This window comes from Aquarana catesbeiana, linkage group LG04 (genome assembly GCF_042186555.1).
Source record: "Aquarana catesbeiana isolate 2022-GZ linkage group LG04, ASM4218655v1, whole genome shotgun sequence".
NCBI classification, from domain to species: Eukaryota; Metazoa; Chordata; class Amphibia; order Anura; family Ranidae; genus Aquarana; species Aquarana catesbeiana.
Genome location: NC_133327.1, coordinates 552,971,259 through 552,990,094, shown reverse-complemented (window position 1 = coordinate 552,990,094; position 18,836 = coordinate 552,971,259). Strand labels below are relative to the sequence as shown.

General features: G+C 40.0%; 1 protein-coding gene across 1 annotated transcript in view; it reads left to right on the top strand.

The window, feature by feature from the left end:
* SLC24A3 (solute carrier family 24 member 3) overlaps positions 1-18,836 on the top strand; it is a 528,734-nt gene that overhangs the window by 409,430 nt on the left and 100,468 nt on the right. The window contains exon 6 of the mRNA XM_073627968.1: positions 711-814. Within this exon, the coding sequence (XP_073484069.1) occupies positions 711-814 (104 nt within the window). The remainder of the gene's footprint in view (positions 1-710; positions 815-18,836) is intronic.

Here is an 18,836-nt window from a genome sequence, read left to right as displayed (position 1 = left end):
GCGACCGCCGGCAGCCTGGCAACAAGGGACCGAGTCAGCAGGTAAAGCAAGTCCAGGAAGCAGGAAAAGCTTGGTAATAACGGGGCAGAGCTGTACAGAATCAGCAGGCAAAGACAAGTCCAGTAAACAGGCCGAGGTCAGAGAGATCAGATGAACAAGGTTGATGCAGGAGCAAAAGAAAAATGAAAAATGAACAATGCATATCCTTCTATAGTGTGTACTTGTCTCAATTCAAAGCAATATCTGAGGTTTACAACCATATTAATGTGCTACCAAACAGCCCTCAAATCCTATGCTATTTCACCAAAGCCCCTCAATGGGGCTCCTAACAAATTGTAAAAACAAAATAATAAAAAAATATAAAAATAAATAAATATATAAACAAAAAAATGTTAAAAGTAATAACAAAATTAAACAATAAAAAAACTACTGACACCAATCCATCCCTACTGACACCATCCGTGCATGTGTGTTTGAGCTTTGAGGTGCACACCGTAATGCAAAAGGCTGCGTACACCTATGCCTCAGATGCAGCGCTAACCCATTCCCCATTGAGTTTACATTCAGTTTTTATGCGCCCAGCACTGACAACAAGTTATTTTCTCAGCGCAGATTTCATTCTCTGAGATACTGGTTAGAGGTATACTTTAAGTCAGTGACTGTATCCTGTTTTATATGAATTAATTGTCGTATTTTGACTTTTCTTGCAGGAGTATTCATCACAAAAGGAGATGTTGGTGTTGGAACCATTGTTGGATCAGCTGTATTTAACATTCTCTGTATTATTGGAGTGTGTGGACTGTTTGCAGGACAGGTAGGATAAATTCTTTTTCCTGAAACACCATAACGTGTAATGTTTTATGTCTGATAGAGGTGGAACAAAAAAGATTACATATTTTATATTGCTCCCAGGTTTAAATAATGTACTTCCAAGCCTAAAAGGCCATAGCCATATAGGGGTAAAAAAAAAAGCGTCATGTGAACGGACAGACTGCATTGTTTGTCTTTGATGTATATATAGTGGAATATTAAGTTCTATATTATGGGGTTGATTTACTAAAACTGGAGAGTGCAAAATCTGGTGCAGCTCTGCATAAAAAACAATCAGCTTTCAGGTTTTAGGACCGTCCACACTGTGACTTGTGTCAGTCCAACTTTTGAAAAGGTCCCTGCACTACTTTGGTCCAACTTGGGTGCGATTTCAGTCCATTGTATTTGAATGAAGTCGCATCCAAGTCGTATCAGCATCTTAACTGATCCGACTTGTGACATGCGACTTGTGCTCAGAGAAATGTTAGCAATGCAAAATGTATTGAAAAAAAACAGCAGACCAAACTCTTCGGTTTGGTATAGATCTTGAGGATCTCAGATGTGCCATTTTTTATGTTCATGCTTTATAAATAAAATAGTCTGAGATCCATTTTTCTGTGATACGTGTCAACAAATGAGTGTCATTTTTAAACTGGCTGATCTTCTTTTGGCTTTTATGCTTTCCCTTTGTTGTTGTGCATGTTTTTCAAACTCTATGTCTATTTTTTAGGGATGGGCAAATGGTTCAGCCCAAGCATGAGTTCAGGCCGAACTTTGGTTGTTCGGACGTTCGGCAAACAATGAACATTATGTGGTGTTCGCGGCAAATTCGAAAGTCGCGGAACCCCATTAAAGTCTATGGGACACTAACATAAAAAACCAAAAGTGCTAATTTTAAAGGCTTATATGCAAGTTATTGTCATAAAAAGTGTTTGGGGACCTGAGTCCTGCCCCAGGGGACATGTATCAATGCGAAAAAAAGTTTTAAAAACGGCTGTTTTTTTGGGAGCAGTGATTTTTTTAATGCTTAAAGTGAAACAATAAAAATGAAATATTCCTTTAAATATCGTGCCTGGGGGGTGTCTATAGTATGCCTGTAAAGTGGCACATTTTTCCCGTGTTTAGAACAGTACCACAGCAAAATGACATTTCTAAAGGAAAAAAGTAATTTAAAACTGATCGCGGCTGTAATGAATTCTTGGGTCTCGGCAATATAGATAAAACTCGTTGATAAAAACAGCATGGGTTCCCCCCCAGTCCATTACAAGGCCCTTTGGGTCTGGTATGGATATTAAGGGGAACCCTGCAGCAAATTTTTAAAAAATGGTGTAGAATTTTCATTTTCATGTCCCATAGACTTTTAGGGTGTTCATCCAAATTATTTGCCTGTTCGCAAGTTCTTGTGCGAACCGAACCGGACCATTCTATTACATTTTCACATCTAATGACATAGGCCTGTGGTCTTTTTCATACTAAGCATGCATTTATATCAAAGATTAGCTCCATCAGATGAGATTTTCATATTTACATTATATTTTTGGCATTGTTTTCTTACATTTTCTTCTTATATATAGGAAAATAGCCTATTTTCTACGTATTGTATTATTTCAAATAGATCTTTCAGTAGATTAAACATCAAATTTAGTGAAAAGTATAGGTGGACGGGGCATGTTGCAGGCTGACCAATATGCAACTCAAGGGTTTGGTTTGCTCTGGATCTTAGCGGTCCTGATAATGTGGGGAATTGTGGATTAGTAGTGTGGGAATAGCATCTAGACTGCTATGAAACCAGGATTAACCCTAACTGATAGAGGGACCTTCAGGTGCATTAGAAAAGGAGCACAAAGTAGGACAATAATGACACAGCTAGTTGCATATGATCATCATTTATAAGTTGAGAGCCAGCTTGTTTCAGAAGTAACAGAATTCCCCCTTCTTCAGGGTTGATGCATGTAAAAGAAAAGATGTACAGTGTGTATATATATATACGGTATATGCAGTGGGTCTAAATTTGAAGGGAGCATATTGCGTTGTTTTTCATATTTTCTTTATTGTTGGTCAGGGCTAAAAATGTAATTTTAAAAATATTTACTTTTTTTTTCTTTACTCTGCTAAATCTGAAATATTTTCCTGTTTATATTTTTTTGCTTTTCTTAAGAATCCCCTTGTTTTCAGAGCTTGGTAGCTCAATCTAAAATATACAGTATCTGGCAAAAGTGAGTACACCCCTCACATTTTTGTAAGTATTTTATTATGTCTTTTCATGTGACAACACTGAAGAAATGACACTTTGCTACAATGTAAAGTAGTGAGTGTACATCTTGTATAACAGTGTAAATTTGCTGTCCCCTCAAAATAACTCAACACACAACCATTAATGTCTAAACCGCTGGCAACAAAAGTGAGTACACCCCTGAGTGAAAATGTCCAAATTGGGCCCAATTAGCCATTTTCCCTCCCCGGTGTCATGTGGCTCGTAGTGTTATAAGGTCTCAGGTGTGAATGGGGAGCAGGTGTATTAAATTTGGTGTTATCGTTCTCACTCTCTCATACTGGTCACTGGAAATTCAACATGGCACCTCATGGCAAAGAACTCTCTGAGGATCTGAAAAAAAGAATTGTTGCTCTACATAAAGATGGCCTAGGCTATAAGAAAATTGCCAAGACCCTGAAACTGAGCTGCAGCATGGTGGCCAAGACCATACAGCGGTTTAATAGGACAGGTTCCACTCAGAACAGGCCTCGCCATGGTCGACCCAAGAAGTTGAGTGCACGTGCTCAGCGTCATATCCAGAGATTGTCTTTGGGAAATAGACGTATGAGTGCTGCCAGCACTGCTGTAGAGGTTGAAAGGGTGGGGGGTCAGCCTGTCAGTGCTCAGACCATACGCCACACACTGCATCAAATTGGTCTGCATGACTGTTGTCGCAGAAGGAAGCCTCTTCTAAAGATAATGCACAAGAAAGCCTGCAAAAAATTTGCCCGAAGACAAGCAGACTAAGAACATGGATTACTGGAACCATGTCCTGTAATCTGATAAGACCAAGATAAACTTATTTGGTTCAGATGATGTCAAGCGTGTGTGGTGGCAACCAGGTGAGGAGTACAAAGACAAATGTGTCTTGCCTACAGTCAAGCATGGTGGTGGGAGTGTCATGATTTGGGGCTGCATGAGTGCTGCCGGCACTGGGGAGCTATAGTTCATTGAAGGAACCATAAATGCCAACATGTACTGTGACATACTGAAGCAGAGCATGACCCCCCCCCCTTTGGAGACTGGGCCGCAGAGCAGTTTTCCAACATGATAATGACCCCAAACACACCTCCAAGATTACCACTGCCTTGCTAAAGAAGCTGGTGGTAAAGGTGATGGACTGGCCAAGCATGTCTTCAGACCTAAACCCTATTGAGCATCTGTGGGGCATCCTCAAACGGAAGGTGGAGGAGCGCAAGGTCTCTAACATTCACCAGCTGCGTGATGTTGTCATGGAGGAGTGGAAGAGGACTCCAGTGGCAACCTGTGAAGCTCTGGTGAACTCCATGCCCAAGAGGGTTAAGGCAGTGCTGGAAAATAATAGTGGCCACACAAAATATTGACACTTTGGGCCAAATTTGGACATTTTCACTTAGGGGTGTACTCACTTTTGTTGCCAGCGGTTTAGACATTAATGGCTGTGTGTTGAATTATTTTGAGGGGACAGCAAATTTACACTGTTATACAAGCTGTACACTCACTAATTTATATTGTAGCAAAGTGTCATTTCTTCAGTGTTGTCACATGAAAAAATATAATAAAATATTTACAAAAATGTAAGGGTCCCGCTCCATTGTTATGACAACGTAGATAACACTCAGAGAAGTAACGCGATAACATGCCCTCGGTGCTGCCCAGTGACTCCTGGGAAATAGTGACAGACATCTCCCAGGAGCACTAGCAAGCACAAACGCCGAGGGAAATTACGTCAGGCGCCTTAGAGAGGAAGAGGCAGATTACGAGGAACCCCTAGCAACAGAGCTGAAAAGGTGAGTAAAAAAATGTTTTTTTTTTTCAAAGATTGTTCCTTCTATTGAATGTAGCTTAATAATGTTAAATTAGTTTTCTGACTGGAACTTCGCTTTAAGTGCATAGGAAAACTAGACAAGGACTAATAGCCCTACCATCTACGTTCATCATCATCATTGGATAGTAACCATATGAAGCAATAAGGATCCCTTGGTTAAAACCCTACAATGCTCACATGAGAGAAATACGTCAGCACTACTACCGTAGTACTAAAGACAACAAATCAGTTCAACCAAGAGTCTTCAAACTTATTTGGACAACCCCTACTCAAGTATGTGGCCCTATACATAGGTAAAACCTTGTTAATATTGCTCTTCCAGTAAAATAGCGAAGGGTCCTCCGGTTTCTTCCAGCACAGAAAATAAATTCTGTACTTTAAAGGGCTCTGAAGTAGAGATTGCTGCAGATAAACAGGTAAACCTTATGTAGGAGGATTTTTTTTCATCTCTGTGTGTCACTTGGAGATAGTCACTTCACAGGCTATATGTAAGGGTTTACAACCACTTTAATGTAGAGAATGCATTAAGGTAAAAAAATGTTGAGCTTTTAGAACCACTTTAAGCTATCACTTTCACTCATATTACATCGCTAAATAGTTTTTCAGGCTGAAAAAGGACACGATTCCTTCCAGTTCAACTAGTTGAGAAAAAAATGAAAACAAAAAATTATTATATCATTCTATAAACTCCATAGGAATTTCATGAAAAATGAATTTAATATCCTGCTAGCATTGTTTATTGGAGAGATTAAGATTTATTTTTTTCTGTTTAGTGCTTCCATAAGGCTATCTTGCATGAGGCCTAATCTTTTAAGCTTTAATTTCACTGACAGAAAGTAAATCAGACTTGTGCTGTCACTGTCCACTGCTTGTGTGATTACATTTCAGTGATTTTTGTATTTATTCTGGGCTTAACCTGTTGTGTTTATTACTGGACTGAAACAACAGAAATGAAGAGGAGTGTGGGATCTCATATGAAAATCATAAAATAATGAAGAAGCTCTCACATTTGTGTAATAGCACTGAATGTGGGCCAAAGAGTATTTTTAGATGAGATCCCTTTGTCAGGTCATTGGTATTGTTGATGCTTTATGAAAGGCAAAGACTAAGAGCCTGATCTGTAAAATAGAGCATATCCCGCTATTCACTTTCCAATAAAATCTGTAGTATTTATCAATACCCTGGCCGCCATTTTGTGGATTATTCATAAAAATACAGGATGGAGCATTGAGCCTTCTGGTACTTCTCAATCCTTAAAGAGACACTAAACGATATTATTACTATTTAATGGTTCTGTAATCTTTTTTTTTTTTTTTGTTTATTTGTTTTTTGGGGTTTTTTTATGAAACAGTTTCTTACTGCGTTGTTCTGCCCACTTGTAACGTCTTCTATTGTACATTAGTTGTGAACTGCTTTATGTACACTGAGACCCCATAGTACACAGTCCATCACAGGAGCAAGCAAAAAAGGGTGGCTATGTTCCTACTTACAGTTGGACCATGAAGAATGAACTTCTAACAGGAAGTGGGAACACAGCAGCAAAAAAAAAAAAAAAAAGATTTTGAAGGTATTTTTTAAGTTAAAGTGGTTGTAAAGGCTCAAAGTGTTTTACCTTCATGCATTACTTGAGCCCCCTCTCGATCCAGCAATGTCTACGAGAGCCACTTCTGATTGGGTTTTGGCAGCAGCAGGAGCCATTGGCTCCCGTTGTTATCAATCCAGTGAGCCAATCAGGAGATGGAGGGGGCAAAGCCGAGCCACGGCTCCATGTGCGAATGGTTACACAGAGCTGTGGCTCAGGAGCATGCCAGCTTGGGTGCCCCCAGAGCAGGAAGGAGGGCCAGGAGCGCCAGCGTGGAATCCGAGAAGAGGAGGATTCAGACTGCTCTGTACAAAACCACTGCACAGAGAAGGTAACATGTTTGTTACTTTAGAAAAAAAAGATGTTAATGTCATTTTACGAATACACACTTTTTTAACCAGATTTTTTTTTAAACCAGAATTTAGTGTCGCTTTAATGCAGCAAGAAGAATTCTGTGACTTGAAGAGAGTCGGTAGTGTGCATTTGATAGGTCTAGTGGCCAGAATTTTTTTCCTGATTTTTGTTTTTTTTACAACTCCCATTAAGTTATTTTTGACTTTGCTAGGACAGCCAGGGACAAACAGACACAGACTGCCGCCAGGTAGCCTGTTAGCCATTCTGCCGATACCACTCTCTGGTGATTTGTCTCTTTTGGAGGGCCACCAGGTGACCTGCCGTCTGGCACACTGACATCAATATATGTAGATTCTGAACAGAACAGGACCATCATTTCAACAATGAGTAAGGGCAGAACTTACAAACCTGGTAAAGTTTCTGCCTGGAAACCACAGACAGCTGGCACTGTGGGCTAGAAATGAAACTGCAGCCATGAACTGTATTAAGTCTGACTGACATCAACATATGGAGAACAGGACCGTCATTTTCAAAATGAGTAAGGGCAAAATTTACAAACCTGGTAAAGTCTCTACCTGGAAATCATAAAAAACTTGGCACCACACAGGTTAGAAATGAAACTGCATGAAGTTCTATGGTTTTCAATACCATTGCTATGCTGATGACTAGGGATGGGCCGAACACCCCCCCCATTTAGTTCGCAGCAGAGCATGCGAACAGGCAAAAAATTTGTTCGAACACGCGAACACCGTTAAAGTCAATGGGACACGAACATGAAAAATCAAAAGTGCTAATTTTAAAGGCTTATATGCAAATTATTGTCATAAGTAGTTTTAAATGACTTTTTTTCCTTTAGAAATGTCATTTTGCTGTCAGACTGTTCTAAACATGGGAAACATGGGCCACTTTACAGGCATACTATCGACACCCCCCAGTTACGAAATTTAAAGGAATATTACACTTTTATTGTTTCACTTTAAGCATTATTAAAATCACTGCTCCTGAAAAAATGGCCCTTTTTAAAACTTCTTTTTGCATTGATACATGTCCCCTGGGGCAGGACCCAGGTCCCCAAACACTTTTTATGATAATAACTTGCATATTAACCTTCAAAATTAGCACTTTTGATTTCTCCCATGGACTTTTAAAGGGTATTCCGTTGCTTTCGAATTTTCCGTGAACACCCCAAATTGTTCGCTGTTCGGCGAACGGGCGAACAGCTAGTGTTCGAGTCAAACTCATGTTTGACCCGAACATAAAGCCCATCCCTACTGATGATGCCCAAATCTATCTTTCTACCCCTCAGCTCACCTCATCAGTCTCCTCACGCATCACTAATTTACTAACAGACATATCAATATGGATATCACACCACTTTACCATACAAATCTATCCAAACTGAGTCATAAAATTTTTTTCCCTACGTGCTCCTTCCCCTCTCTTCTCTGTCGAGGTTGATGGTACAACTATCAGTTCATCTGTACATGCCAGAGTGCTAGGTATAACCTTGGACTCTGAACTCTTTCCACCTTGGCTAATGCAACACCCTCGTCGTTGACCTACATTTACATAGGCTATTCCTACTTCAGTCCACTGCATTCAGAAATGCGCTGGAATTGCAAGGAACGCACATGTTCCGTTGTAAACCAGCATAGAATCAAGGAGTTGGCCCTGGGCTTCACCAAACCTCTGCACGCCACCGAGTGTTAGGAAGCCTCATGCTTTTTCTTACCTCAGTTGCTCCACGTGACACTCCTGCACATTACGTGGGGAAGTCACAAGATTCTAATTGACAGCCAAGCTCTCCTCATCCAGTCACATGACCTACATATAGCATTCATAAAAAAATGTAATTCTTGCTTAGTTTAACTATTCATAGGAAAACTAAAATTCTTTATTATCTTCTCAGCCACCTCATCTGACACACCTTCAGTTTTATGAGGTGGCTCCAGAACTCTGATTGTCAGTGTTTTTTCCCTATCTGACCCCTCACTTGACACTCTTGCAGTCTTGTGGTGTGGCTCCAGAACACTGATGGGCACTTCTCCTTATTGTTAGTCACACCATGTGGCACTCCTGAATGTGCATTTCTAAAAATAGGCTGAAGTGCACATTCAAGAGTGTCATGTGGGGTGGCTGACAAGAAGAAGAAGCCATCAGACTTCTGGAGATGTCCCACTAAACTGCATGCTTGTCATGTAAGGGCAGCTGACAAGAAGGAGAAACCTGTCAATTAGAGTTCTGAGGCTGCCCCACAAGACTTCACGAGTGTCACGTGGGGTGGCTTACAAGGTTGCAAAACCACTGTCAATAACGATTCTGGAGCCATCCCATAGGACTGCAGTAGTGGCATATGGGGCAGCTCACAAGAAGAAGCTGCTGTCAATCATAGTTCCGGAGGTGCCCCAAAACACTGCAGGTGTGTCATGGGGGGAAGGCTGAGAAGATATTTATTTAAGTATTTATTTTTCATTGAATGAACAATATCTAAATTAAGCAAGAATTACACGTAATTTTTTTGTTTTTTTTTTAAGAATGGTATAATATTTAGATAAATTTGCAGGATGCGCCACAAGCAGGGAATGAGCTCCGCCCACATATTGCCCATTGATTTGAATAGGAACTTGAAAATGATCACTTGATTGGGTTACAAAACATCTAAAAAATAGGTATTTTGAATCATTCAAATTATGTTTTATGTGGACAATGATGTTATTATTATTCACTTCCTATATGTCACAGCATGTACAGATGGGTTTAGTATCACTCTAAGCATTGAGTAGACACACACAAAGTGGATGTGTTGCTGGCCTCTTAAAGGAAACCTGTGCTAAGAAAACTTCTACTAAGAGGCTGCATGCATAGTTTGATGCAGTCACCTAGAGGTATTTGCTATATAGGTAGACAGTTTGTGACCTTCTTAAGAGATCCCAGGTTTGCCATTGAATTGTGAGCTGGACTTCACAAGTGGATCTAATAAAGACAATCAGACCCTTGAAACATGTTAACCCAAAGCATTTTATCTGAAATAATACAGATCATACACTCTCTGCTTAATCATTGCCCATGGTAAATGAAGAAATTTGGCATCTCTTGAACGGTTTAGGACCAGTAGATTCTTGATAACAGGCAATGATGGTTCTATGCTTCTGAGTACATATTATTCATTTTGTACTTATTAAAACCGATCTCACGCACTATGCCAGCACTCTGGTGCGTTTGTACTGTTACAGTTGAGACTTTTACAGTCTATTTTCAGAATTTTGTGGTGTATATGAGTTGGAGGTCTTTACTGATTATGCAAAAAAGCTGATTGATTGCACATGCTTCATAGTCCTAAGCACCATGGAAGCAATCTGAACTGCAATGTACAGTACTTTGTATACATATGAACATATTAGCTATGCTCTCTTAGCTTTAGAAATGTGCTATATAATTCTCATGTAACCAACTGCAACCACAGCTTCTGCAACCCCTGTATAATAATCACATACCTTGTATAGTGTTGCAATAGACCCACAGCTATTAGCCAGCATCAAAAAAACTGCCCTTATCACCACATTCCAAGATAGGCAGAGCTTACAAGGTGTGCCAGTGTTCCTCACTTTCTCCCTCATACATTGACATGAACAAAAACATTTGGCTAAGCAAAACATCAAGGACCCATTGCCCAAACTTGGTGCCTGAATGCAATTGGATCATGCATTCAAATCTTATCACCCTCATAAGGTATAAAATTAAAACATTACATTTTGTTGGTTGCTAAGGGCAAAAAATGCATCACTCTGTTCCTTTAGATTAATAAAAAACACCTGTTGAAATAACTGAATACTACCTTCCTGTGCTGTGTGCTATACATCTGGCAATCAGTCAGACACTAGGAGACTCTATAACAGGTCATTTCCTCTCTGCTTGTTTACCTTTCTATTAATTGCCACTCTGAGAATCCCACAACTCTCTCCTCTGCACTTAATTCTAATAGAGCTTTAATACACGCCTTTCAGTTTTAGACCTGGAGCCAAAAAGATATGTCTTATTATTTCCTCCCTGCTGATCTATGACAGCTCATTTCACTATATAAATATAACAAGGATTTTCTTGGCTTGCCTGAGCGGTGTAAAATAAGTAGCAATTACTACCTCTGTAGCATTGCCCTCTGTGATCGAATCATAAAAGAGCCAGCCTCACAAAGCCTGGCCATGTAGTGAATTGTTTCTGTGCAGGAGGCTAATGAAAATATTGCCATTTTGCTTGACTTGACAGATTCATCCCCAGAACCAGCTTTGTGGGAATTATAGGGCCGTATGGAGGTCAGCACCCAAACCAATGGAGGTTCAACACACACCTTAAGCTAGAATGGGTGCCCCTTGAAATGAGCCATTCTTCATATTTCAAAGTTTCAAAATAAAAAAAACAATATCTCAATTTGGACCACATTAAAACGATTGTAATGCTATTTCAAAGTTATAGAGAGAGAAGAATTTTTGACATCTTAACATAATTTTCCAAATAAATATTTTAATTGTTGCAGAATTCCCACATATAGAAAATGATTTATAGGGTAATTTTCTCAATCAGTTTTTCCCCAATAATTTCTGTAAAATCTTTTGAAATAATAAAGAAAAAAGAGACTAACTGTTCTATTTTGAGCTATAGAAAGTATAATAATATTAACCAACACAGCTGGAACACACCATGGATAAAACAAAGCCAAAATTCCGTATGTGAAAGTGTGAGGCAAACATACCCTATCACATGAAAGAGATTATGGTCACCATACACCAAAACATAATCTGCCTGTACAATCTTTGAACCATTAACTTTTAGATTTACCAAAACTAGGCAGCTTGAGGACCTACCACATGTATCCAATTTCGCAGGCCCTTGCACTACATTGTTGTTGGTACATCTAAAGGAGATTGTACAATCAGATTGTAATGTGTGTGGCAAGCTTTAGTGTGAACACTGTCAGCACTTGGAGCGACAGAGAAGTGGTGACAGGAAATGGGTTGAGTTTTATGTCATAGCAGACCACGGGGAAATGAAGGCTGCTGGGTAGTGAAAATCTGTTTAGATTGTGGATAATGTCAGTCTGCTGATTCACTGATATTTAAGGTGAGTATAAGATGTGATGAGTGTGTTTGCTAAATATATAAGTGGTGTTAGATAGATATTAAAAAAAAATATCTGTACTAAATATCACTCTAGTAAACAGACAGAATGAGTTAAACGCAGGCAATCGAAAGTGTCTTCAGGAGAGCCAATATCTGGTGCATTCTATACATATAAATTCTTACTTACTTCTTGCTTTCTTTCGAAAATTAATTTGGCCTCCCCTTCCTTGGCTCACTACTAATAAGTAAAGATGCCCATTACAGGTGTAGAGCACAAGTGAAGTACAAAAGAAGTTGGTAACTGATGAAGTTATTAATCTGGAACTTGACCAATGGTAGGCTTGGTGTAGACCTCGTCTTTTTGATATGTTTCATTGATGATGTCATATTTTTCTGCAAGGGCACCCAGATACAGCTGCAAAAAATTGTCGCCAAACTGAGTACATGCTATTCATTTTATCTTGTTATTTTTAGCTGGAATTCTGCTTTAACTCATTCTGGCAGTTTACTTTGGTGCACTTTAATACTGAGTGAAAGAAAATGGTGACCATTTGATGGGGAAATGTCATATCTCCTTATTAAAGTTGTCTCACAATATCTAGGAAAACCTTCTAAATACTGGTTACCTTAGCTGGCTTCATACCAAAGATTGTCATCACAAACTGACCAAGTTCTTAAAAGGTCATGTTGCTTGAAAGGGATGTTGGCCATTTCCTTACATACAAGTCCTAAATACAACACAGCTAAAAACTTGGAGTATTCAGTCTCGTCTCCAGAGCTGTATTATGCATGTGCCTGATCATCTGTGGTCGGGACTCCGTGGCTCAGAGGCATTTTTAGTTAAAGAGGAGTTCCAGGCTAAAATGCAACAAGGTCTTAAACAATAGGGCACCCCACACCCCTTCATTTTCAGTCTGCCTTCTGGGACTTGTGTGTGTCCTAGCAGACTACAGGACCATTGACTGCAGATTTCCCTTACTAGCAAATCTGGCGCCTGCACTCGAAGCCGATTGACAGATCGGCTTGGGGTGCAGATATTATGGGAACCTTGAACAGGTAAGTGTCCTTATATTAAAAGTTAGCAGCAACAGTATTTGTAGCTGCTGACTTTTAAAAAATTTTTATACAGGCTGGAACTCCGCTTTAAGTTTTCTTGTTATATTTTCTAATATTGTTACATTTGTTATCTGTATCTTTCACTACTTAATTAAATGTTATAGCTACAAGTGTTTGTGAGATCTCTTTGCATATCTCAAATACAACCCCAAAAACTTAAACTATCATATAACCATGATACAACACCATTCCTGTCTGATATATTGACTGTAAGGACTTTTTTTTCATCTGTCGCGACCTCAGGCATAACATAGCCTATTTTCTATTGAAGTCACTCCCATTCTTATCATGTATAAAGTTGATTTACTAAAGGAAAATAGGCTGTTTACTTGCAAAGGAACCCTCCTGGATTTTCCCCTAGATCTTAGTAAATTTGGTGAAATTTGACTTTGCAAAGAATACCCATTCATGTGTATAGGCAGGGCCAAGAAAATGTTGCTCTTACATTCCAACTATGGGTACTGGCAGCAGGCTTTTGGCCTAAACTATTGCTGGCTTGGGCCCAGCTCCCTAAGGAGGTGATAACAGATTAGTCCTTACTGTGACATCCTGACACATTCAGTGCACCACATCGCCCTGTTTCCTGTGGCCATACCACGTGTTGATTCCAAATTTCTTTTTAACAGTTTACTTGCTTGCAATAGCAATAACATAAAGTCAGTCTCTCCAAATGCGGTTGTCAGCTTTGCCCATGAACAGGTTTCTTTTCTTCCTGTGCCCTTGGCTGTACCCAACAAGGTGGACAGGATCAAAGGGAAGAGAGAAGGCAATCCCTAATGCCACACATCCGTGTTGTCCTATAGTTGTATCAGAGTGACAACGTCAGCCTGGACTCCCACCTGGCCACGCCCCAACGCATTTCACTCCGTCCCCCATTATGATTAAGTTCCGGGGCGGAGCGAAACATGTTGGGGTAGTGGCCTGGCAGGAGTCCAGGCTGAGGTTGCCATTCTGATACAACTATAGGACGACACAGATGTGTGGCATTAGTGATCACCTCCTCTCTTCCCTTCTGAGCTACAACATAAGCTAGGACGAGCTCCATCCCTCGCTGGCATTTCCAGCAGTGGATGCGGAATAATCTACACATACACCCCAAATCAACTGAGACTGATCGGCACACAAAGATCTCATGGGTCACAGTAGGTGGACAGGATGCTACAGTGTTCCCCAGCCAGGGAAAGTCAACTGTATGGAGTCCTACATGGCTGCTTTCCTGGTCATTCAAAGTCCCATGAGGACAACACCAGTAGCTCCTGCTCTTCTCCCTCTTGACTTTGTACCCAAACATACCCTTCTATCTTGCACCATCTAGCGGTAAGACAGGGAACTACACCTCACTCCACAAACTGTGAGCAAGTTTGAATAATAACCTCGCTTCCACCGCCTAACACCCCCTTACACATGAAAGGAAATTAAAAATAAACAACATTTTTGCTTGCACATGATTGGATGATAGAAGTCAGCAGAGCTTCACCTCTTCAGTAAGCCCTGGGGAAAATTCCCTTGGAATGTGCAATTTCCCTTGCAAAGTGAACTAAATTAACCCCATAGTCTCATATAATCCATCCCTGACCTCAGCTCACTCAACCCTGCACTATTATGGGCATGCCAGAGCTGTTGGCAATTGTGATTCCAAAGTGTGCTAACTGGTTAAAATAAAACACAAGAAAAAAGTTTGCTATGGCTCACAAATTTTCACAAAGTAATTGTTCTTTTTTCAGAGGAAACATCTGACATTCTTTAATTCTTTGTTCCTTGTGCTGAGATCTAAAGAGCTTGTTAATACAGCATAGACTGACATACAGCTGGAAGCCACGTGCTCTTCTAAAGAAAAACAAAGTATAAATCCCGTGACCCTTTGCCACCTAATCTTTTTATCATTATTTGGGGAATTCAAAATATTACAGTTAGTACTCTATGCATTCGGTAAAGCTGGCAGCCATTGATAACAGTCTGAGAAGTTTTTGAGGTTTTTGTACTTTTGTACTATTGCTTTGGTATGCAAATAGACTACACCAAGTCTGCTCTCGATTATTGTTCTAGGTTATGTTAGGTATTTTTTGTGCAAATTCACATCTTTCCTCACAAATGCGGAATAATATCATATTGCATGTTTATCCTGAAAGCTGTTGGGCACGTTTACTTACCTTCTCGACCTAATGTGAAGGCACTGAAAATGAGGTTGTCGTTTCTGGCTCGACTTTTCAGAATAAACACCTCCAGTTGTTTTCTTTCCTAGGATATTGTTATTTTGTTGTGGCATGCAGAAAGTATGGTACTTTGTATTTATTATTCTTTCCTTTTATCTACAAATCATGGTTTATGAATAGTAATAGGACAGGCTGTTACATATCCAAATCAGCCAGGATACATACATATGTCTGCATTATCTACATAATAAAATTAAACGGTAATCATTTAAGGGTAAATTGAATTTATTTTACATGCTTTTACATTTTTTAAAGCTGTATTAAACCCATGTATTATATTGCAGCTCACCGATTTTTAGATTTAATAGCTGCATTGGTTTTCTTTCTTAGACCCCTTTCACACAGAAGGCGGTTTTCAGGTGTTTTAGCGCTAAAAATAGCACCTGTAAAGAGCCAGAAAAGCGCCTCTCAAGCCTCTCCAGTGTGAAAGTTCATGTGCTTTCACACTGGGGCGGTGTGCTTACGGGACAGGAAAAAAAGTCCTGCAAGCAGCATCTTTGGGGCGGTGCGGGAGAGGTGTAAACACCGCTCCTAAACCACCACTGCCATTGAAATCAATGGGCAGCTGCGCTTTTTCGGGTGCTTTTAACCCCTTGTTAACCCCTTCTTTGGGGTTAAAAGCTCCCCACTCCCGCCTGCACAGGGCGCCAGTAAAGTGCCGGTAAAACTAGCATCGCTTTACTGCTAACGCTCGGGCGATCTGAATGTGAAAGTAGCCTTAGGCTTTCATTTATTTTCACCTGGTGATCCTGCCAGTAAGTCTGTTATCTTTCAACAGAACAAGCTGTCCTGCAGATGTAACAATTAGAGGGTTAAGACAAACCATTTAACATTGACAAGGGTGCTTATAATGATCGGCCTTTACTTATTTATGTTAAACCTGCAACCCAGATTTGGATGTATCTAAATCTGCTAGTACATCTAACACTCCCTCCCCCCAGATTAACAATGCTGCTGTCCAAAGGTGCACCAGTGCTTCTTCATTTGGAGTGAGGGCAGGAGATGTGTTACTGGCCAGATCACTAAGTGAAAACAGAGGGGAAAAGTCTTAAAAAACAAAACTCATGAAACCACATCTAATGATAGGTAATCTGCAGTATTTTTCATTTTGGGTTTAATACTGCTAAAGCCTAAATTTACTTAAAAAAATTAAGAATAAAAAGCACAACAGCATAAGGGACATAGATTAGAGACACAAAGGAGTTGATTTACTAAAGACAAATAAGCTGTGCACTTTGCACATGAAGTTGCACCTTGCAAGGGAGTTTGCCCCAGAGTTTAGTGAAGCTTAGAGGTGAAGCTCTATTGACTTCCATCATCCATTTATGTGCAAGCAAAAATAAGCATTTTTTTTTTTTTTTTTGTAACTGTGCTTGCATGTGTTTGGGTATTCTTTGCAAAGTGAAACTTCACCATATTCACTAAACCTTGCAAAGTGCAACTTCACTTGCAAAGATATCGCCATATTTGCATTAGTAAATCAATCCTATTGCATCAGACACAACACTGTCCATTCGCAGTCAATGCTTCTATGTTTGTGCTCCTCACATGTTACTTACTTACACTTTTATGGCTTGTGTGTGGTAGGAAAAAATTCTGCAAGGGCTGGACTCCCATCACTAGAGCCTGTAAATACAAAACCTTACTCCCCCATGTCCTTTATTTTTAGGATCAACTTTTTTACACAGAATATTTTCTTGTTTTACTGATCATGGCCTGGCTTAGAATAATGTGACTGGTTGAGGGGTGGGTTTAAATGATGTAAGAAGTAGCGCAAATAAGGCATCAGAGTATTAACACTTTTTAAATCTTAGGCTGTTCAAAATATGTGTGATTCAGGTAGGCATATAAGACGAGAAAAATGGGAAAAGGTCCCCCGAGCGGGGTTTTTAGGCAGCTAACCATAGATATGAACAAGGCATTAAATAAAATATTAAAGTGCTTTATTGAAGGGTAATGAATGAATGTAACAACATATAAATATAAATTGGGAGCTCCAGTGGGAAAATACCCATACCAAATACATATAATAGCAAACATAGGTTATACACAGCATATGATAAGGCTATTGCATAACAATCCTGACGCGTTTCGACCCATGAATTTTGGGGTCTCTTCAGAGGATGAGTTTGCTACAGAAAAAAGAAAAATTTTTATAACAGTATATCCAGCTTATTTAAAAGAATTACAGCATAGGCAAGTTTGTTTAGCAACACTTTGCACATAATTACCACTGAGTTTGGATGTACCCCTCGATCAGAGCCTCCCCACACAGTAGCCAGACCATCCAGTGTGCCCGCACGTAGCAGCACCCCAGGAAGAAGGGGGAACAGGAATCCACTTGATATGGCTTGCAAGGAGTCACACGTATAATTGCCCCCCCACCAACACACCACTGGGGGGTGGGGCCGGAACCTACGAAAATTGTCAGAGCGTTAGCTCCTGAATATACCCATATAGGTTAGTAGTTAGATTTAACTGTTGGGCGGTCAGAAAGTGTTGTAATAATCTATTACAGCTTGAATTGATCATGTGAAGGATAATAAAATGAGTAAAGTGACTATATTGGTATAACTAATATAGAATATGTCAGGGATGACCTTGTCCTTAAATGCTGACAATGGCAGTGATAGGAAGAGAAGTGAAGGATGTACACAGTGAATAATGACATGTAAAATATGTGTGAAAACAGGAATGTGCATGAAAATGATGCGAGTGAGTGTTTAAAACAGAAAAAAAAAACAAAAAACAAAAAAAAACAAATGAGTGTATGTGTAATGTGTGAATTTGAGGAAAAAGTGCATGATATTGCCAAGTATCTAAGTCTATGTGAAAAAAAGAATGTGCATGAAAATGATGCAAGTGAGTGTTTGAACAGCAGAGAAACAAAAAATAAATAAATAAATGAATAAAATAAAAACCAAAACCAACACAAAACAAAAAAGAGTGTATGTGTGATGTGTGAATTTGAGGAAAAAGTGCATGATATTGCCAAGTATCTAAGTCTACGGCATCCAGAGCTGGTGTGCACATAAATCAAAATTAAATATAAGTAAAATATTATTCTATGGGGTCTGACAAAGCATTGATAATCAGATGTATCATAAGTTCTTACTCACTCCTACTGTTGAGGAAAAGAGTCTGGCCGTCCAAGGAGGAAGTGGAGGGATCACACCCAAATCCACCCTCATTAAATAGTGTCCTTAATTAGTACTGAAATTAACAACAGGTATCGTTTCTTCCGCCCCTTAACCCCGGAGTGTAGAGGGAGACTGTGGCCGCCATTGGCAGGCCTCGTGTGGCTCCCTCGGCATCCATCAAGGCGAAGCCCCGACATCTGTCGTCACCTTCGCCGTAAAATACGTGACATCATGAGGCCGCACGCACATGCGACCCGCACATGCGCGCACACCGCACGCAATGTCCGAAGGTGATGAGGGATGCCGCCGGGAGGGTAATCACGCCCGTGGGCGGCCGACCCGGGAGTCCGGCCATCCAAGGGGAGAGACAAGGGGAGCGCAGGTGGGGTGAGCAGCATTGACTCCTTAATGTGTCTTCCCTCTTTGGCATATAAGACGAATACTGT